General features: G+C 37.7%; 4 protein-coding genes and 1 long non-coding RNA gene across 5 annotated transcripts; 2 read left to right on the forward strand and 3 right to left on the reverse strand.

Moving 5' to 3' along the window:
• Nucleotides 1-349: 349 nt before the first annotated feature.
• LOC114356756 (serine/threonine-protein phosphatase 2A 56 kDa regulatory subunit delta isoform-like) lies at nucleotides 350-3,834 on the forward strand. The gene is made up of 2 exons (XM_028310104.1): nucleotides 350-542; nucleotides 2,891-3,834. The coding sequence occupies exons 1-2, from the start codon at nucleotides 384-386 to the stop codon at nucleotides 3,035-3,037; spliced, it is 306 nt and encodes a 101-aa protein (XP_028165905.1). The 5' UTR covers nucleotides 350-383; the 3' UTR covers nucleotides 3,038-3,834.
• Nucleotides 3,835-6,369: 2,535 nt separating this feature from the next.
• On the reverse strand, nucleotides 6,370-9,683 carry LOC114356757 (uncharacterized). The gene is made up of 2 exons (XR_003656247.1): nucleotides 6,969-9,683; nucleotides 6,370-6,862 (listed from the first exon to the last, which is right to left on the reverse strand). It is a non-coding gene; the product is annotated as an uncharacterized LOC114356757 (long non-coding RNA).
• Nucleotides 9,684-13,140: 3,457 nt separating this feature from the next.
• Nucleotides 13,141-16,732, reverse strand: LOC114356771 (protein phosphatase 1 regulatory subunit 21). The gene is made up of 8 exons (XM_028310127.1): nucleotides 16,539-16,732; nucleotides 16,270-16,464; nucleotides 16,041-16,181; nucleotides 15,636-15,887; nucleotides 15,339-15,422; nucleotides 14,918-15,244; nucleotides 14,649-14,744; nucleotides 13,141-14,527 (listed from the first exon to the last, which is right to left on the reverse strand). The coding sequence occupies exons 1-8, from the start codon at nucleotides 16,602-16,604 to the stop codon at nucleotides 14,381-14,383; spliced, it is 1,308 nt and encodes a 435-aa protein (XP_028165928.1). The 5' UTR covers nucleotides 16,605-16,732; the 3' UTR covers nucleotides 13,141-14,380.
• Nucleotides 16,733-17,123: 391 nt separating this feature from the next.
• On the forward strand, nucleotides 17,124-19,297 carry PolI (DNA polymerase iota). The gene is made up of 2 exons (XM_028310126.1): nucleotides 17,124-17,285; nucleotides 17,382-19,297. Exons 1-2 carry the CDS (start codon nucleotides 17,275-17,277, stop codon nucleotides 19,186-19,188), a joined length of 1,818 nt encoding a protein of 605 aa, XP_028165927.1. The 5' UTR covers nucleotides 17,124-17,274; the 3' UTR covers nucleotides 19,189-19,297.
• A 209-nt stretch (nucleotides 19,298-19,506) lies between these two features.
• Cog2 (conserved oligomeric Golgi complex subunit 2) lies at nucleotides 19,507-22,360 on the reverse strand. The gene is made up of 6 exons (XM_028310125.1): nucleotides 22,160-22,360; nucleotides 21,843-22,070; nucleotides 20,874-21,720; nucleotides 20,588-20,793; nucleotides 19,995-20,440; nucleotides 19,507-19,792 (listed from the first exon to the last, which is right to left on the reverse strand). Exons 1-6 carry the CDS (start codon nucleotides 22,235-22,237, stop codon nucleotides 19,519-19,521), a joined length of 2,079 nt encoding a protein of 692 aa, XP_028165926.1. The 5' UTR covers nucleotides 22,238-22,360; the 3' UTR covers nucleotides 19,507-19,518.
• Nucleotides 22,361-22,445: the final 85 nt, after the last annotated feature.

A 22,445-nucleotide genomic window follows, 5' to 3' on the forward strand; every position in this document is an offset into this window, starting at 1 on the left:
ATTGACGGTGGCGCCCCGCTGTCAATGTCATCGGTAGGATAGTTCAGTATTTTGGAACTATAACTCGATGCTAAAGAAAGCCAACCAATGTAGTTCATGCCCGAATTGAATTTATAAGTGTTGTTTCGTATTTTACCAGAGCTAAGTAAAGCGTTTACGTGTTTAGGATGTTAGTTAATGAAATGTTACTTAAAAAAGCACTTTTACACGTCCCAGTATTAACCATACCACTACCGACTATGATTCAACCAGGGTGGGGAGTGTAGTCCACACTCCGTTATTTTGCCTCTACTAAATTATAAATATTCGTGATCTTTCAGTGGCGACTTAATTACCTGATGATGAATTAATTTTATGTTCTATTTATCAGGGAACGCGAAAGGATGATTCAAAGAGAGGAGGTGTGGCAGCAATTAGAAGCGCGCGCCGCCTCCAATCCCGCCTATAGAGACGCGGCCACGGCGCGCGCGCCGCCCGACTTGCCTGGAGATGAGCCCACTGTAGATCTCACTTATCAGCGCGTAGAACAGGGCGCTAAGGAGGTAAGATATAGGCTACAAGTGGTTTGGGATATAGGGGAATACGTAATAGTGGGTTTAAGTGGCTAGGCTTTGTGTAGCTCTCCTTAAAAGGCAGCAATTAGAAGCGCGCCGCCTTCAACCCCGCCTATAAAGACGCGGCCACGGCGCGCGCGCCACCCGACTTGCCTGGAGATGAACCTACTGTCGATCTCACTTATCAACGCGTAGAGCAAGGCGCTAAGGAGGTAAGATATAGGCTACAAGTGGTTTGGGATATAGGGGAATACGTAATAGTGGGTTTAAGTGGGTAGGCTTTGTGTAGCTCTCCTTAGAAGGCAGTAACTAAGCGCGCGCCGCCTCCAACCCCGCCTACAGAGACGCGGCCACGGCGCGCGCGCCGCCCGACTTGCCTGGAGATGAACCCACTGTCGATCTCACTTATCAACGCGTGGAACAAGGCGCTAAGGAGGTAAGACTTGGGATATAGAGGGACTAAGATCAGTGGGCATAGGTGGGTAGGTTCTATTTATCTTTCTTCAGAAGATAAGACAGGTATACTAGGAAACGCAAGCACAGCGCACGCGCCGCCCGAAAGCTCATGAATCAGTACTATCAACTTCATTTTCAAATTGGTAGCCGAACGTTCTGGGGGGATACCAGAGCATTCTGAGGGGATTCCAGAGCATTCTGAGGGGATACCAGAGCATTCTGAGGGGATACCAGAGCATTCTGAGGGGATACCAGAGCATTCTGAGGGGATACCAGAGCATTCTGAGGGGATACCAGAGCATTCTGAGGGGATACGAGAGCTTTCTGGGGGAGGCCACGACCACCCGGTTCCCCCGCTGTATACGCGCATGGGTGAGACTTGAGCTACTAGTAGCTAGGGAAACAAATGAGAGTGGCCTTAGGTGACTAGGCTCCGTGTAGCTCTCCTTAAAAGGCAGCAACTAGAAGCGCGCCGCCTCCAATCCCGCCTATAGAGACGCGGCCACGGCGCGCCCGCCGCCCGACTTGCCTGGAGATGAACCTACTGTCGATCTCACTTATCAACGCGTGGAACAAGGCGCTAAGGAGGTAAGATATAGGCTACGAGTGGCATTAGATATAGGGTAACAAATGACTATAGGCTTAAGTGGGTAGGCTTTGTGTAGCTCTCCTTAGAAGGCAGCAACTAGAAGTGCGTCGCCTCCAACCCCGCCTATAGAGACGCGGCCACGGCGCGCGCGCCGCCCGACTTGCCTGGAGATGAACCTACTGTCGATCTCACTTACCAGCGCGTAGAACAAGGCGCTAAGGAGGTAAGATATAGGCTACGAGTGGCTTTAGATATAGGGAAACAAATGACTATAGGCTTAAGTGGGTAGGCTTTATGTAGCTCTCCTTAGAAGGCAGTAACTAAGCGCGCGCCGCCTCCAATCCCGCCTATAGAGACGCGGCCACGGCGCGCGCGCCGCCTGACTTACCTGGAGATGAACTTACTGTCGATCTCACTTATCAACGCGTGGAACAAGGCGCTAAGGAGGTGTGACTTAAGCTGCTAGTAGCATAAGATATAGGAAAACAAGTTACGGTGGGTTTAGGTGACTAGGCTCCGTGTAGCTCTCCTTAGAAGGCAGTAACTAAGCACGCGCCGCCTTCAATCCCGCCTACAGAGACGCGGCCACGGCGCGCGCGCCGCCCGACTTGCCTGGAGACGAGCCCACTGTAGATCTCACTTACCAACGCGTAGAACAAGGCGCTAAGGAGGTAAGATATAGGCTACAAGTGGTTTGGGATATAGGGGAATACGTAATAGTGGGTTTAAGTGGCTAGGCTCCGTGTAGCTCTCCTTAAAAGGCATTAAATAGAAGCGCGGCCAAGGCGTGCGCGCCGCCCGACTGACCTGGAGACGAGCCCACTGTCTCACTTATGAGCGCGTAATAAAAACGGGAGCTTAGGCATGCTCTTTCTTAAGAGGGTAAGACTGGTGTGGTGTACTGAATGGACGTACAGTGAACCTTGCTTGCGTACCTACCAGCTCATGGAGTAAGGGCTCAAGCAGCTTTCAGAACGCCCCATTACACCCGCTATTCATAAGAGAGGCCCATGAAGGAATGTTGAATCTGGCTTGAAAACAGGAGGTTAGACAGGAGGAGAGTGAATAGGCACTTACAGGGTATATGTACCATCCTAGACCGCATCCCACTTAACATCAGGTGCGATTGTGGTCAAATACCTGCCTTGTTATGCATAAAAAAAAAGTATTTGAGCAGTAACTATCCCAAAATATAGGAACAAATGAAACTATCATATGAAGGAGACCCGATAGTTTCGTCACGTATAACTTTTTACCACAAATCATTAACAAAAACTATTCTCGTCCCCAGGCGCGGAAGCAAGGCTACAACGCCAGCAAGCCGCTCCTCCGCAAGAAGTCCGAACTGCCCGCGGACACTTCCACCGTCAAAGCGCTCATCGAACACAAGCGCGCCGACGCCTTCCTGCCCACCCCACCCGACGTCAACCAGTGCTAGCTAACGCACGTACACGTACACGATAACGGGGACGTACACGTGCACGATAACGGGGACGTATACGTACACGTGCACGAAGAGATACACGTGGAAAGGTTGCGCGCGACTCTAGGAGTACACAATTGGCTGCAAGTGACGGTAAACTACAGGTTGCGAGACGAGGTATACGTAAAAGGGATTGATAGATTGATAACGGATATGCTTATGGTGAATGTAAAGGAACACGCGAGAGACGTAAACGCAAAGATACAACACTATGAATTCACAGAAAATAGGATGCGCGTTAGTGCATTCGGTTACTGGTTTCCTAAATTCTACTCGAATATGAAACACAGTGCGTTACAGGTAAATGGGCTAAACAATAAGCTACACGACAGTAGAATCACAGATAGATTAAACACTGGTATATGCCTGCTTAATTCTCTTACTAACGGCATACACGATTGTAGCTATCTAGTACACGCTTGTCCAACATAACGAAAGCGTTAGTGGTGACTTTAGTAAGATAAAGATCGCATTTCAAAGAAAATATACTTTTTAATTTATGTCTCTCACAAATCTGTAGCATGTTTTTAGTGTGCTTTTTAGGCATTTTAACAGCTGGAATTTACTTAAATTGCAAGAATGTAGTTTGTAAATTAACATTTTTTTTTTGTTTGATTAGGTACAATCATTACCACTACATACGTATAAATAACGTTTGCGATAACATTGAATAGATAGATACTGATGATTATAGAAATAGATAGGATAATTGTTGGCTATAACATTGTCAAATTACGGCCAAGCCTTGAGTGCTATATACAATAACTCGTGGTTAGATAGATTTGGTATTGACATATTCATACATTGTAAATAGTTTTAAAAGTTGATATTATCTATGTTATTGTAAACTATACAACATACCGACGGTTAAGAATCAATACCATCTATCTCAAGTTTTGGCGGTTTTCACTTTTTAATGCCAATAGATTTAAAGTCCAATTTGGCACAGGTTGTTCACACTCCTATCTTAATATTCACAGTATTTCCAAAGTTATTTGCTATAGAAATACCACCTATGTTAAGAGCACGAAAAATTTTCTGCCAATATTGTCTATCTCTCCTCAAAGAATTATAGAAAGGTGGTAAAAAGTTACTTTATTCAGTATTTTTTACTTTCATTGTTCAGACGTGTAGACGTGTTTCATTATATTTTTAGCGTATGAGAACTTGATAATGGTAAGTTGAAAATCAGAAATACATGAGATAAAGTTGACAAAATATTCACAACTTTAACTAATACCTAGTACTCTTATTCAAAAGGCGATAGAGCGGAACCAAGGATCCAAAGTGTTCGCAAGAGACAACTCTATTAAGCCAAGCCAGCTCACTAAGTTAAAGACGGTGTACGGTAGTGTGACCGAGGTTCTGGGTGAGACTGAGAGGTTTTACAGGCATACCTTGGTCACCAAACCTGTTAATATGTAAGCCACAGACCCAAGAGCTGAGCTAACTCGACACTATACCGAAGATATACCGGATATTAGCCTATACGAGATTAGAATGACTCTCAAACAGCTTAAGAACAAAGAGGCACCAGGTGATGACGGAATAACCTCGGAACATCTGAACGCGATTGGAACACCGATACTGATGATCCTTCAGAGGCTTTTAATTTCGTCTTACCCGAGGGAATAGCGCCAGAGGCATAGAACAGAACCATGGTGGTGCTTTTCTTCAAGAAGGGAGATAACACCTTACTGAAGAATTACAGACCCATCTCCCTACTGCGCCATGTCTACAAACTGTTTTCAAGAGTCATCACGAATCGTCTCACGCGTAGGTTTGATGACTTTAAGCCTCCCAAGCACAAGCCAATTTTCACAAAGACCACATCCATACGCTGTGGCAGGTTTTACAGAAGACCGAGGAGTATAAGTTGCCCTTTGCTTGGCGTTCGTGGACTTCGATTCGATCGAGACTTGGGCATTGCTGTAGTCTCTCCAGTGGTGCCGTATCGACTATCGGTACATCGAGGTGCTTGTACAAAATGCTTCCAAACTCCAGAATTGGAAAGGATTCTGCATAAATATAAATTAATGGCGAGTAGGTACATCACTAACCTTCGGTTTGCCGAAAATATTATGGTCATTCGCTGGAAGACCTCTACACAATGTTTAAAGACCTTAATCGAGTTTTCCAACCGGTAGGTCTTCGGATGAAAATGTTATTAACGTAAAACACAATTTTGACTAAGATTTTGTTATGCCTTAAGCCACAGCCATCTGCGTCAAAATAACAACATCTGCAAGAACTCAAACTAGTTCTACCAGCAGAATGCCATGACTTTTATGATTCTTTGCCTCATTTGTAAAATACAAATTAATGTAAGGTATAAAACAACCTCATTTCATGTTATTGATTAATAAGCTACTTGATTTTTACTACTTATTTTTTTCCAATAGCACCTATCTAGTAGATAAATAATTTTTTTTAACTCTTTTGAACCAATACCATCTAACTCAGGTTATCTTGGTATATGGCAATATTACGACAATCTAAGTTAACATAACATTTTTCAGTATTTATTTACCTTTTTTAGCGATTTTAACATTTCTAGTAACTTATAAGCTGAAGCGAGGAAACGTTTTTTTTATCTCCTGTAAAGTTGACTTTTTTGAGATAGATGGTATTGATTCTTAACCGTCGATACAATATTAATGTTCTTAATACATGCGTAATCTTTACAACTTTTTTAGTAGCAATATCTGGTTCGTTCGTTCGTTCGTTTCAGCCAAATGACGTCCACTGCTGGACAAAGGCCTCCCCCAAGGTTTTCCACAATGAACGGTCCTGCGCTGCCCGCATCCAGGCTCTTCCCGCGACCTTTACCAGATCGTCGGTCCACCTAGTAGGAGGCCTGCCCACGCTACGTTTTCCAGCCCGTGGTCGCCACTCGAGAACTTTCCTGCCCCAATATCTGGTTAAATTTTTCTTTTTCAAACATTGCTGAAGTTTAGTATTGTGTTCATATTGTGAAATTAATAATTCATAAAGTACAAATATTTCAGTTAATGTTAAATAAATAAATTCGTTGCTATTGTCTAATATAAGCTATACGTAACACTGACGCGTGCCTCTTTCAACAACTACCCTCCTTCTTTTTAAGGGTCTGGCTACACTTGTACGCCATTTTATCTTATAACTAGAAAAATTTACCGTTTACCCTAGGAATAAAGTCGTTTGTTCGTTGCTGTGGTATGTTGATAACTCGATGCTAAAGAAAGCCAACCAATGTAGTTCATGCCCGAATTGAATTTATAAGTGTTGTTTCGTATTTACCAGAGCTAAGTAAAGCGTTTACGTGTTTAGGATGTTAGTTAATGAAATGTTACATTGCAGCCAATTGTGCGTCTACCCACTTAACACTCGCGTGCAACGGGGGTCAGTGAGTACATGTGTGCGAGCGAGAGGACGCTCTACGAGTGACACGTGAAGACGCATTGTGGTCTATATTTAATATATTAGTTAGTACACATATAATTAAATTGGTAGTTTTGTTGATGTTTTATATTTCACTCGACGTCGACTGCTGTTGGTTGGGGCCGCGATTCCGACGGGGCTTGCAACTTGCAACTCGTTGGATTTGAAGCTCTAATGCTTGCAATGTTCGCGTTATTTGCGACCAATCAGAGCTATATAAATCGGGTTAGAATAGAGAGATTGATGACGTTGTTCTTACAGCTTAAGTCTGGTCCGTGAGCACGTAGAATTTTGTCCAATGACCCCAAGCTACCCATCCTTATCGCTCGCGCGTAATTATGTTGCTATCGCGCTCGCACACTCACTGCGGGTGCCAGTCGCACAGTCGCGACAGCAATATAATTACGCGCGAGCGATAAGGATGATAGCTTGGGGTCATTGGGCACAATTCTACGTGCTCACGGACCGGGGTTTAGGCGCTATTCTAAGCACGTTTTTAATAGCAGAATTGGGCATCGAAAGGCGTCCAATTTGCGCACACGCATCTGATCGGTCGCCAGTGAAGCGATGTTGCGTAATGAAGTACTAAATAGAACTATCATCCGTCTCATCTGTATATCCTGCTAACGTAAGTTCTTAATTGTTTTCAATGATAGTGTACCTTTGAATATTTTTGACAGGTTCAATAAACAAGTGTGAAAATATCGAAGGCATAATATCGCTTGTTGAATGTGAACTTTGTATTTAATTATTCGGTGATTATCTTATTATAGTAGCTGTGGGTGGTGCGTAAAGGACTATTGCTGGTCAATACTTGTCTCGATGTACAGTCCACAGCACATGAACCTATCGCAAAATGACTTATCCCCACAATGCATTTTAAACTTTATTACCTATAAATTTCAATTGAGGAGATTTGATATTTTGGTGTAGGTTGACGTGCTGTTGACTACACCACTATCCACTATACGCCCGCTTTTTAGGGCGATGCGTTCATAACTCAGATGTAGCATCGAAACGTCAAACAACACTATTTGAAAATTAGACGTAGGTATTTGAAACAATCTGCCCTATAACTGTTTATACACTTTATACAAACTCTTTTCTGAGGCATATTATACCTAATGGTCTGACGTCACTGTCATAGAGACTGAATTGTTCAAATGAACCATAGCTACGATACATTTTCGATTCTACATTAGCGTTTATATGGTCGCCTTTTCATTGCGTTACATCTCGTGTAAGTAATAGGTTAATGCACCGTTCCACTGGAGATCCACCTGCGTCACGTTATCGTTTCGAGTCGGGTTCCATCTATCGGTAATATTGTCAAAGGCACATGAACAATGAATAAGGATTTCAATCGTTCAAAGCAGATTGCAGAGCAAATTAGTAGAAAATTCACTGTATACAGGGTGTTTTTCATTTTGTATGCATTTCAAAATCCTTTGGTTGAAATTCGCAATTTTGTAATAGAAATTGAAACGCTTCGTTGTTCCCGTATGGCCAACCTGGACCAATGCCGACAGGTGCGACCCGGCCCACAGCCGACACCGATGTATAACTAGTTGTAGTAGCGATCATGTTTATACAACAGCCATAAAATTAGTATAATTTATTATTAAAACCAAAAATATATGCAATCTTTAACGATATGTCTGTTTGACATGAATTCCATCGCTTGTTTTTGTATATTTAGATCGTTAAATCGAATAAAATTATTAGATTTGTGTATTAATCAGAATAAATGTGATTAGTTTATTTCATTCATTCCTTTCATGCGACTAACTTAAGGATAATAGATTAATTAATCCACTAATCACAAAATATGCTATTTTCATAAAAAGTAAAGTCATGTATTGTTTACTTTATATTTTTATACGTACTTTATAATTATGAACGTAACATCTAGCCTAATTTTAATAATATCGGTCTTTATGTCAAGCATTGCATATCTCCTTTTATTTTATAAGGGAAATGTAAAGGCAGGGTCGGTTCTTTATATTTTGCCATTCATCTTATGAATAAAAACTGTTCGCAGTATCACCCTGCCTAAAAACATTCCGAGTTTAGTTGTAATTTGTAAAGCATACTTTTGAAATTATTTAAAATAGAGCATTATTTAATAAAGGGCACCCAAGGTTTGCATTTCATGTTACATTTAATTTACTTGTTTATTAGAGGGTAGCGTGCCAAATGAATTTGCATTGCATTTTCGAGGTACTTTGAACCTTATCAATAATACAATAGAGTTTATTTGTGTTATTGGTAAACTTCAAAAAGTTGGAAATCTAATCGAAAGATTTCAGGGAGCGAGCGGCTTACTAACATGCCGGTATGGAAGCACCTAAGTATTTAAAAATAATTTATTTTTATTTATACATTATCATACGCCACTACTTGGTCTATAGCTGTAAATCTCCGACTGTGTAAAAACTATGTTTTCATCTGTAGAGGTTTAATAATATTTTGTACTGGAGTTAAAGTAAAATAAGTGTTCGGTACTTATGATTAATTTTGTAGGGAGTAAAAATTCCCAATTGGGGAGAGTAAAAATTGCAATATTAAAGGCTTACAATATTATTTTGCAGTATGGCAATGTTAATCAAATGTTTTATTTATAGAACCTAAGTATCCCTATAAAATTAATCAAGTACCTCTCTAGTAATCGTTCAGATAAGAGCAAGTAACTGTGAGGGACTGACTTTCTAATGCTCGAATTAACAATAAAATTTAAGATTAAAAGCTGCCAGTCGCAAAAGATTTTATTTCAAAATATATCAGCTTTCGGTACAAAAATTAAGAAACACTATTCACATAGAAGAAGCTGGCGACTACTTTATGTGGTAGCCAATATCCAAAAAGGATTGTTCTGAAACTAGTGCCCAAAACTAGTTTGAAACTCGAAGATATAATTTTGATACTGGCAAGCCACGTGTTCCTCACAGTTACTTACTAAAATAAATGTAAATTTCAATGAGCGTGAAGCGTGAATGAACAGAACCTCACATTTAGCGAATTATTTGCAAAGCTGTTCAACAAATTGATAAATTTTGTATAAATATTTATAACGATAATGTAACTGTTGAAAACAAATAATGTAACAGATGACATATTATAAGGTGCTTATGATTATCGTTATAATACAAAGTTGTGCATATACATCGTCTTTTAATTTACCCACCCTTTTGGTAGTTTCCCTCGCTAAAAAAAACATTTTTATATTCAAAACTGTTTATTGAATAAGTATTTTTCTTAACATATCATTTAATACATTGCNAAATAAATACATTGCAATGTATGTATTTATGTACCAAATACAATTTATACACGTAAATAATTTCATCACTTTGAATTTTCCCTTGATCTCACTATACATATAAACTATGTTTTAGGAGTTAAATCCTTTATTGTTATTACATATTATTGTTAACACTAACTATAGTGTCTTTCAGCATTTATGGAAATTTTATAACTCAAAATTCGGAGCATTGTAGGGTAAATTACAAAGCTTAAAAAAATCATTGCATAAATAAGTAATAATTTTATAATAAACATTATTTACTGTAAATATGTACAAACGTCGGCACATTATGCTCAACTCTAAAACTGCTGCATCTTATATTATGTGTTATAAGGGCGAGTTTGCAACAAAAATAGCTGGTCCGATGTGCTGTCGACTGTACATTAGACATGCAATCTCGTATACATAATGTCGTTAATACAAACCAGGCACACGACAAATATATCAACGTGAAATTGTGAACTCAGTCAGTTTATAATATAACGCGTTAGATTGTAATAGTGTTGCCGAAAAATCATTCGAAAAAGCCTTCTCCATCGATAGGCCTATCGATAGTATCGATACTGTCGATACTATCGATAGCACAAAACGAGGCAATACTATTGAATATGTGCAATACTATCGATAGTATTGTTGCTCGTGAAGAATAAACTATAGATAGTATCAATACTATCGATAGTATTGTCGCTTTTGAATAAAAAGCTATCGATACTATCGATTGTTCTAGACTATCGATAGTCTGTAAATTTGCAATAGTATTGGGTATGTTTAAATTCATTTTTACAATATTTCAAATGTTTCGCTTGACTTACCAACTAACATATAACTAAAAATAATGATCTCACTTGTATTTAAAACTACCTGCATTAGTTAAGTACGGCAAATAAAATGTATTGCCAATTTTGGAAACCTATAATTAAATGTTATGGTTAACTATATGAAATAATTCAAGTATTCCAATAACCCTATTGTTGTGCCTATTGACTATTATACCCAAATATTGTAAACGATACTATTGTAAATTGCCAAACTATCGATAGTCTAGAACAATCGATAGTATCGATAGTATTGATAGCTTTTTATTCAAAAGCGACAATAGTATCGATAGTATCGATACTATCGATAGTTTATTCTTCACGAGCAACAATACTATCGATAGTATCGATAGTATTGCACATATTCAATAGTATTGCCTCGTTTTGAGCTATCGATAGTATCGATACTATCGATAGTTTATTCTTCACGAGCAACAATACTATCGATAGTATCGATAGTATTGCACATATTCAATAGTATTGCCTCGTTTTGAGCTATCGATAGTATCAATAGTATCGACAGTATCGATACTATCGATAGGCCAATCGATAGTCTTGCGATAGTTTGACTATCGATAGACTATCGATAGTCTATCGATAGTCGACTATCGATCGGCAACACTAGATTGTAAATTAACAGTGGGTTAGGTTAGGTTAGATTGTAATTTAACTCAGATTATAATCTGACGGAATTCACAATTTTACGGTGACATATATAATAATAATAAGAAGCATGGCGATATGGTACGCCATAAATTTAATTGCTTGCCCGAAAATAATACACTGATAAAATTTATAATTCTACAATAAACTAAATCACTAGCCAATCAATTGATAATTTAGGCCTTAGTCCACATGCAGAAGGAATGGTGATAAAAATTTAGGGGTGACTAGAGACAAAACTATATTCTAATATTAGAATGTTTTTCCAAAAGAATCCAAAATAGAAACAGAAGGATCAGTGTGTTTACTACCTCGCGAATTTACTTAATTGTACGATATTATAACATGGGGTCTCGTGTTTTCACACAATGCCCAAATATCGACTTATTCATGCTTTGTAAGCTGTATTCATTATAGGCTATTCATTAAAAAAAAATATAATGAGATAGGAAATGAAATACCAAGAAAAACTGATGAAAAATCGAAAAGAACGAACCTATAATAACTAGCGAGACAATATCAGCTTTAATCTATATTAATAATTTCGTCAAGGGGTACGGTAGACTGGATCGAAACCTTATATGAATAACAAAGCATAAAAAAATATCGATTTTGAGTCGACAACATATATCCGCAAAATTCGGATAATGGAGAATTTCGTTAAATTCCGATGGCACTGACAAACAATTTCAAACAAACCGCTGTCGCCATCTTTAGCAGTTCACCATCCACTCACTATGCGATCAGCGCCAAAACCTTATACTATTTGCTGGGTTGTCATCGATCCATAAATAAATGGAGATCTGCGTTTCGCGATTTTTATGATTTTTATATTGGCCGATTCAACCACAGAAAAAGAATATTAGCCATAACCATAGAAGTTGAAGTTCAAATGTCAATGTCATTTAGTTTCGCACAGTGATAAATTCCAGTGACATGCAATTTTTGTAATGGCAAAATATTTGTAAGAAACTGCAAACAAATGCAAATGTGCAGTCGATGTGTGGAATGCGACAACATTATACTCGGTAAGCGGCTTAATATTATTTTTTATTTAACCCGACAAATAATAATAAATGACCACATGCATAGCCTGTGTTGAGTTGTTATCAACATATACAGAAACAGACACGATTTTTGCACCGTTTTTCTGATAACGGAATAGACTCCTTCATGCGCAAGTTCCATTTGAGCTCGGCTGGTTCTTATTATAAATAATTGTGTAATATATTTTTGCAGATAATTTCAATTATTGCGAGTGTTGTGGCTTAGAAACAATTAGGCAGTTAAGAATAAAAAGGCTCGGGCACTATCAAACCTTTTTCCTAAAAAGCAAAAAGCTGCTTCTGCTGCATCACAAGATTTATTTGATGACTTTCAGGTAAGTTAGTAGTGTAGGTCACTGAGTAAAGTAAAATAAATATAGAGGTGGGAGGATATACCTACACCTACATACATTTACAATACTTATTATTATTTGAATATTTGTCTAAAAATAAAATATATTTCTCTTATTAAACTCAGTTAGCTCAGATGGTAAGAGCGCGACAACGGAGAAGTCGAGGATGTAGGTTCAATTCCTGCATGTGGTGTATTTTTTTCATCACATCTTATTAAAGGATGATGGGCATATTGGGCGTTAAACCAACAGAAACAAAAAGTATACTAAATTATAGCTTAATACTAGTTAACTATAAAAAGATTATTAACTAAAGCAAATATAGCTAATTCGTTTTAAGCAAATAATAAAGCTATACTTTTTAGCTCATAATTGGCGACCACAAAAGCTGGATACGATTGTGTTAAATGTAGTACAAATATTCCGGATTTTACAGTTCATACAGAAGTATAATACGAAATTGATGATAAATATCTATAAGTAAATCTCTTGGTGAACACCAATTAATATGTAGCTGAAAAGTTGAAATATCATTTTGTATACCCTGATGAACGAAATAATACATTTTATGAATACAATGCCGAATAATAAGATACCTACATTGCTTTTAATTGCTTCAATTAATTTAGGTGAATAATTGCATATTACAATTCTAAAGAACCGTGTATAATTCAGGCAGTTCAATATTTCACTTACATTCTAATTTAATTCATTAACAAGATATAATTTTCAGAACATACATATTTTACATTTATACACTCTAAAATATTCATATAATACAGTTATTTTGAACATGATTCAACATTATAATAATATATGCATTAACCCATATAAAGGGGCACAGAAATGTTTCGATAAAAATAAATAATTTATCTTACATGAATATGAACTTAAAATACTTTTATTGCAAAAATATAGTACATTAATCTCAGCTAGTAAAAATTACTAGTGTTGTTCAATATTAGCAATTAATTGTTTTCTAAAGTGTTAAAAACCTAGTGAAAGTGCTAGATCTATACGAGAAACAATGCAGTATAACATGTCTAGGATTATTAAAGGTATTTTAAGACCAATCACAGCTGTATTGATAAAAATAAACAAAGATAGACTGCAGAAGACTGTTAAGCAGAGACATGAATGAATTGTCCACACTGGAGATCTCATGACATCAATATTGTGTCCCGTTTCGCTTAAAAAATATAGCAGACCATAACCCCGCCTAAGTGCGCGGGCGGTAAGCGGCAGCAACTCTATTAATAATCCACGTTTGTTTATCAAATTAATTCAAAAAGGTCATACCACTCAGTTGTACAGTTGACGACACATCAGAATACACATTTTTGTTGTAAAATAGCACCTATTGTAACAACATAGGATGCTACAGTTTTTAGCTTGATGTGCCGTCGTCTTTACATGTACCTACTAGAACGATTCAATTATTTTTTAACCATATTAAGGCAGTAAAAATATTGCTACTCAGAATTACTTAATTACGTAAAGCTGGTTATATTTAAAAATAGTTTCGCCGACAAAACGTTCTCTCTTAAAAAACTAATAGTGGCGTAAATGAGTTCATTTAGTCAACTGATGACTTCATGAAATTGGTGTAGATAAAAAACAAATTGTTTATTTGCATCACAAATAGTGGACACTTGTTGGCTTACCATTAGTATATCTATATTCAACTTGTAACACTGCTATTTCCTCCTAGTTGATAGCTGATGTCTGAGGTGTTGAATCTCATCATGCTGCTTGGTTAATTGCTCATTGAGTCCGGCCACGTGTTCCGTTAGCACTGACATTTGTTCTTCGTAGTTGTGTGAAGTGGAGTGTAACTCTTCTTCCTGAATTGAGAAAATAAACGTCAAAACAACCATAATAACAAAAGAATGTAACAGAATACATAACACATTGTTACATGTTCTATTCAATGTCAATTGGGTTGGAAAGTAGTGTCTGACTCACCAGTCGGCCAATTGTGTTGTGTTTTTCTTGCAATGTATGTTCATCTGTCTGCTTATCTCGCTCCATCTCTTCGAACCTTAGCCTTAGCAACTCACACTAAAACAAGAATAAGTAAAAAAAATATATTAAATCATAAAATAAATAAGATGGGCACTTGGGATTGGGATGGGAAGATGAGATTGGCTTAGGAGGAGTATTTCACCACTATCTAGTCATCTAGTGGTTGATGGAAAATAAAATAATGAATTCAAAAACAAAAATGTAGTTACCTCTTTGACATAATGTTCAGTCTTGCTTCTCAGCTCATCCTTTTCCACTTTCAATTCACTAATTTTATTCCTAAAATAAGCTTTCATCCTATCTTCTCTGGACTGCACCTCTTGGGTCAACAGGAATGGTACCTCCATGCTCCCAAGAAGGCCTGTAACTCTACCCTCATTATCTATAGCCGTCTCGTTGAATGTGTTGAAGTCTCCGGAGTCATGAGTATCTCCTTTCCTCTTCTGTGATGCTGAGACATATTTTGCTACTTCTAGTTTTAGGCTCTCATTCTCCATTTGGACAAGCTCATACTCCATTCTAAGTTTTTGATTTTCCTGATGAAATAAATAGTTTTATTAATTGAATAAAAGCTGACTCATAGACTGTTTTTGTGTAGGATATTTAAGTAAATTACAGAATTATACTCACTTGTTCTAATGTATGGGTTTTTATACTAAACTGCTCATTTATATTCAAATCATCAACAGAACTTAATGCATCTTCACTTCCAATCTGAAAAAACAAATACATCAGTAACCTAAGATAATTAATCTATGAATAAAATAACCATGGAATCATTTTAAAAGTCCTCAAGAAGAAAAAGCATCCAACCAAGAGGTCTAGCTTTTTATCACTATGAGTGTACACACAACCAGTGACTATAATGTTGAATAGCAGTACTTTATTTAATTAAAAAGAGTGAGTCAAACAATGTCTGTACTGTACCAAACTTCCGCCTTCAGAAATGAAATCTCCATTACAACTATGAGGCTGACTACTGCTAGGGGCATGGAGCCTGCTCGGGGTGCCTCCAAGGCGGTCTTTCTGTGCCTCTTCTAGAGCAAACTGCAGTTCTTGGTTCTTGTTTTTGAGCTTTGCTATCTCACATTTGTATTTGCTATCACTCTCACTAATGTGCCTTTGATAATCTTCTAGTGAAGCCTTCAGTTGAGACACTTCAAATGTTTTATCTGATAACTGAAATAAAATAAACAATAGATTAGTATCCAAAAGTTTAAAAGTAAGTTTAAATTGCTTTATAATTTACTGAAAACTTATAAGAATCTTATTGGTACATTTAAGCACCAAGTTTTATTGTTTACAACTTACAAGTAAGGTGTTACTAAATACCTGTGATGCAAACTGTGCATTTTCAATTATTTTCTTCTGCAATTCCTCTTGTAAGATGCCAGAATCTAATGGAGCTGTACTACTTACAGCGCCAGTCTGCTTCTCATCTACTTTACCTTTAGATTTCTTTGTTTGTTTTAACTGTAAGTAAAACAAAGTGTTTCAATCTTTATCACAATGAATTTATGATTTTAGATAAACACCTCACGTTTTCTTGGTACGCACTGACCTGTAATGCTTCAAGTTCATCCTGAAGGACGGACACCCGGCGCGTTAACTGCTGATTCCTAAAAGTTAACGAATCTATCTCCAATTCCCCTCTTCGCAAAGCTTTTTCTTTTTCTTTCAATGCGTCCCTCAACTCGTTAGATTTCGCTTGCTCATCTAGAACGCCCTTCTTTAGCACCTTCACGTGCACCCGTAACTGCAAAGGAAACGATAAATTTACACAAATTACGGACCATAACTCGCCGTTATCGAACATACACAGAAACATACCTTGGAGTACTCTGCGGCCAATTTTTGGTATTTTCCCTGAATATCACCTGAAGGCAACCCCTCCATGATTCGGTTTTATAAACACATAACTCTGTAATTACAATTATAACTGTTTATTTGGTAAAACACTGTAGCATTTGTATCGAACACCCACTTTCTATGAAAATGACGTGACTGAAAATTCCGAGGTCTCACAACTATCCGTCATACAGTGAATGACATAATTTTGACAACTTATTGACCAATAACAAACATTACTGATTTTCTTCTTAGGAAGGTGATTGGTGATTGGTCTGTGTGTCGTCTTATTGATTACATCGAGGTTGCAAATGGAGACTCTCTAAAAATAATATCAATTTTAATAAAACTAGCAACCTTCCTTAAGCTTGATTTGGAATTTTGGACATATTCAGCTTACACCTCCTCACACTTCTTTACGCAAGACAAACAACCAACATTGCTTGATTGCAATATTTCATATGGTTATGGCCATCATTAACTCATAAAAACTCCCTTGTTTCTTCTCTTTTCACCGAAAATAAATCAAACGGTAAAATAAATAAAAAAACGAGGGAATTCTTTTTTTAGTCTGGTAACATCAACTCTGTTGATGTGTCGTGATCGTCCAATAGAAAATATCAATATTTTGAGATTTATGAAATAAAAACGATAATTACAAAGTTATTTTTCATATACAAATACTTTTGAATATATTCCATCTTTCAATGATACCGATATGGACGATACGTAAGTTATTACCGAGTACTAGACCGCTTCAGATCTCAACAGGTAAACTAAGTCAGAACAAAGTAAATTATGACTAAACAACCCAAAATTCCACAGGATCATGCAGTCAAGTAGTTCTACTTGCAGCTACGTGGACAACGACCATTCTCGAAGTATTATACACATCGACGTAGACTGCTTTTACGCTCAAGTGGAGATGCTTAGAAACCCCGAACTGCGTGCCGTGCCGCTGGGTATCCAACAGAAAAACATCGTCGTGACCAGCAATTACGAAGCCAGGAACTACGGAGTCCAGAAATGCATGCTTGTTACGGACGCGGTAAAACTATGTCCCAATTTGAAACTTGTTAGTGGAGAAGATTTACACAACTACAGAGCAGCTTCCAATAAGATATTCGAGGTTCTACTTACCTGGAAATGCCCGGTGGAGAAATTGGGTATGGACGAGAATTTCATTGATGTCACAAAATTAGTGCAGGAGAAAGTTTCAAGCGGGGAGCATAATTTGGTCGGTCACATTTACAATGAAATGAGTATGGAATGTCCATGCGGCTGCCACACTAGACTGAAAATAGCATCACAAATTGCAAGTGACATAAGGCAAAAGCTTTTCGACGATTTAGGATTTACGACTTGTGCTGGTATTGCACATAACAAATTGCTGGCCAAACTGGTCTGTCCATTACATAAGCCCAATGACCAAACAACTATACTTCCTGAGAATGCAGCAGACTTCATGTCTACTTTACAGAGTGTTCGATGCATTCCAAGCATTGGTTCGAAGACCACTGAAACTCTTATATCTCACAACATCATATCGGTAAGCGATTTGCAACAAGCTTCATTGGAAGTACTGAAAAAGAACTTCAGTAGTGACATGGCAGTAAGACTGAAAAATCTTAGTATAGGGGAAGATAACACTCCAGTGAAACAGACCGGGAAGCCTCAAAGCATAGGCTTGGAAGACAGCTTCAAGACTGTCAGTGTCAAGAGTGAGGTGGAAGACAAATTCTCAGCACTACTACAGAGGCTCTTGGTGCTGGTGAGGGAAGATGGTCGCATACCAGTTTCACTTCGAGTCACACTAAGGAAGAAGGATGCTAAACGGCTGAGCAGTCACCGGGAATCAAGGCAGTGCCAGATTTCTCCTTCAATCTTCACGATAACCAGTGGCACGCTCACTGTTACTGATGCCGGCCAGCAGAAACTTATGACTATAATAATGAGATTATTTAACAAGTTAATTGACTTGTCTAAACCATTCCATTTAACACTTGTAGGTCTAGCATTCACTAAGTTCCAAGAGCGTATGACTGGAAGGAGTTCCATAGTGAATTACTTGATGAATGACATCTCTGTGCAGTCAGTGCTCAACTTACAAAACGACTGTGACACGTCAGCTTCGTCTATGGATTACTCTGTCGCATCACCCAGTAGTAGCACCACCACAGATCTGTCAGATGCTGAAGTGGAGCCTTCTCCGAAAAAGCCTAAGAAGGTCACGTGGATTGCAAAGAGGAGATGTCTGGCTAAGGAAGAAGTTGCATCCCCAAGCAAGTTAAAAGTGGGGGAGTTGAGATTAAATTCTAAGGAGCTGGAGAAAGTGTCGGAGTTGAGACTTAATTCTAGAGATAGGTCATTGACACCCAGGGCCAGTCCTGCAAAGGACAATTTATCAGATGCATCAGACTCAATGAAGGATGTGGCAGAGGGGGGCAACTGTGATGACTGTCCTAGTTACGTTGACAAGGAGGTGTTCAATGCCCTCCCAGATGAAATGCAGCAGGAACTCAAGGCGATGTGGAAAAACCCCTCCAGTTCAGAAGTACAGAGAAGTAGTCCAAGAACAATGAACAAAGCAAAACCGAACACAATCTTGAAATATTTTGTTCCACACAAATAGTATTAGTAAGATTTTATCTTGTTAATTATTTTAAGTGATAAGTGAATGGTTTCTATTTTTTCAAATCATACAATTTTTATTCAACTGATCAAATACATGTTTATGTTAAAAAAAACTTTGTTTTTATTAGCACTTCTAAATATGAACACAGTTAATAATATTAATAACACTTACAGGTGTACAGGTTCTATACTACACTATACATAACTCTGTTTCACACTCTTAGACAGTTGTTCCACATTGTTACACCTGGCAAGACACATTACCCAAGTAGATACTGTCCCCACTCTAGGGTCACTGTTGAAAAGAAACAAAACCTAACTTGGCATATCATTTAATATCTATATTTTTTACAGCTTCAGTGACCATAGAATATAATTCTGTATACTTGTGCACACTATGTACATTCAGATGTAGAGCCTCCGCCATCTTGGCGTAAGAAAGTACATCGACGTTGAGTTGTAGACGTATCTTGTCGCCGTCGGTGACGCCGGCACTATCGGCATTTTGCTGCGACGTCTTCTCCCGAATCTGTTTCAGTCTTCTTAGGGACTCCTCTGTTTTCTGCACCGATGTTAAGACGTCTTCCACATACTTGTAATAGCTACAAAACAAAAAACAATCATTTTAAGTCTTGCAAAAAATATATTGAACATTATTAAATAAAATAAACAAATAAATAAACAATTTATTTCATAACAATGGGTACATAACAATGTTAGTGACCGTAGCTCCCTTTTAAGCTAATGAGCCTGTATCAGGGAGCAAACATACAATTATTAAAAGTACAAAACCGAAATACTTACGAGACAGTCATTGTATTAAATAAAGCTTCATACACTTCCACTAAGAATGCATTATCCAGCCTTTTTGTCGCACCATTGTTAAATTCATCAATCGCCCTCGAAACTACATCTATATACACACAAGGCTTTGATGGAACACTGCGATTGGTCTTCCTGTACAATCTTGGTATGTCACTGACTTGCTTCAACTGAACATTGAAATATTCAAACAATTCTGTAACAATGCATTCTTTTATCTTGTCTTTTGTGCCTTTCAAAACATTCTCAGATGGCTTCAAACTTTGCCTCAAAAGGTCTTTATTGTCCACAGTGATTTTGCTTTCAGCTATTTGTAAAAACTGTGGTAGTCTTTGGAGTAGTGTCTGAGTATCCACATAAATGATAAAACAGTTTTCAATCAGAGCTTTATTCAAACTAGCTGTCTCCAGTTTTGGGGAAGAAGACTTCTGTAAAATAATAAAAACACTTGACACCAGTACACCATAGAATACAAAAAAGAAAAGAGTACAATTTAGGCAGTCTTATCACTATAAAGAGATCTCTAAAATTACATCAATGTTATCCTTAAAACGGGTACTTTGAAAATTATTTACCTGTGTACAATATTTTTCAGCCCAAGTGGCATATCTAGATAACAGCTGCAAAGACAGCTTCCAGAATTTGTGTGCCAATGCCTCAATGTACACTCCATCTGCCCAGCAGTCTTCCACTGCTTTCCAACAGCTGTGCGTTTCTTTTAGCAAAAAACCATCAGTGTTGACTGTTGTTGGGCTATTCTGTAGTGTTGCTTCATAATTTCCTGTAGAGAGAATAGTTACTATTTAGATTTCAAGCATTTTTTAAGATATAGGCATATATTGAGTTCAGTTTGTTTGTCACCTGCAATCTCTTGAAACCGTATCTGGAAATAAACTGGAAGATTCCATCTTCGCTGGAAACTTTTATACTCTGCAGTATCACGCATAAACTTCACCATTTCTTGTGTGCCACAGCGCTCTTCTAACCTTCTAATAAACTGAATGCTTTCGTTGTATCTTTGATAAAAAACTTGAGGATTCCCAGGAGCAAATATTGATGCTAGATTGACCTCTAACCTACTTTCAACCTCACACCAAAAGCAGTTTACTAGAAATCTAAATTTCTTTACAAGAAATGTCAGCTTGGAATGTTGTGTGACTGCTAATAACAGCTTCAGTTTTGTGTCTAAAAGTTCTAGAACTCTGCTGTATATTCCTTGCAAGCCTTCTCTACTCCTTTGTAATGATGATTCGTTTATGATGTCTTGCAGTAACGGTGCAACTGCTTGTTTTCTAATAAGCATTTCAGTTTCCGTAACACGATCTAATGAAGCTAATGTGATGAATGTTTTTAATAGATTCTCCTCATCATTGTCATTCCAAAATTGGAATAGTAACTCATTTAATGCTTGTACTATCTTCCCACCCACTTCATTGTATAAAATTTTATGTTCATTTTTTAGCAAATTTTCACATTTTGATGTGGAAAATTTGAGTTGATTGTATTGCATTACAGCCCGATCAGCCAAAATTATCTGTTCATGTTTCTTCTTGTCGGATATATTTTTGAGGATGTTGTCCAATGTTTTTAGACAGTTCAAAGCCTGGCTGTAGTACTTCAACAGTTGCTTTTTCTTCTGTAACGCATGTCTCTGGCTCAACCACATTGATAACTCTTTCATTGCTTCTTCCAGGCATTGTTTTACACTCTGAAAGATATATAAAAATTAATCTCAATATAATATCTTAGATAGTAAGATTTATATTAATAAACATTAGTGATATAGATATACTAAGTAATTGAAAGAATCAATTAATCACAATGACTCACCAATACTTCTTCATTCAACTGTCCTAGAGGCACCTGAACTTTAACGATGGCTTTATCGAACCCGATGAGTGTCGCACACAGGTTAACGAAGTTCGCATAATCCTTGTTGATCAGCTCTATCATAGCCAGCCGGAGAACTTTCAAGTACACACCCAGGTCATCGCGCATAGTCTCTAACGAAGCAACGTTTTGATGATCCGCCAAGAAGTTATCCACGGAGAAATTTGTCTGGAATGAAGCCCAATATGTTCACGATACGATATAAACTTAAATAGATAAAATAGCTGTGTGTGTTAGAGTAAAAATGAAGAAAGTACCTTGACGAAATCATTACGGTCGAAGCACAACCCCCGCGGGGCCGGCGGCAGTGTAAACTCGACATTATTACTCTCCATACTTAGCAGATAATTAGCATTTTATTATGAAGGCACCATTGTTGAGATAAATCGTTTTAAAATAAATTAATTACAAATTTTAGATCGCTCTCATCGGCGATCATTTTGACATTTAATTGACGGCAAGTTGACACATTGACACGTCAGTTTCTCTCCGTTCGGATACACGATACACCTTACACCCGATTGTATGTAATTAAATACTAAT

The sequence above is a fragment of the Ostrinia furnacalis genome, unplaced genomic scaffold (assembly GCF_004193835.3).
Source record: "Ostrinia furnacalis isolate ACB-3 unplaced genomic scaffold, ASM419383v2 OfSCF2912, whole genome shotgun sequence".
Classification (NCBI taxonomy): domain Eukaryota; kingdom Metazoa; phylum Arthropoda; class Insecta; order Lepidoptera; family Crambidae; genus Ostrinia; species Ostrinia furnacalis.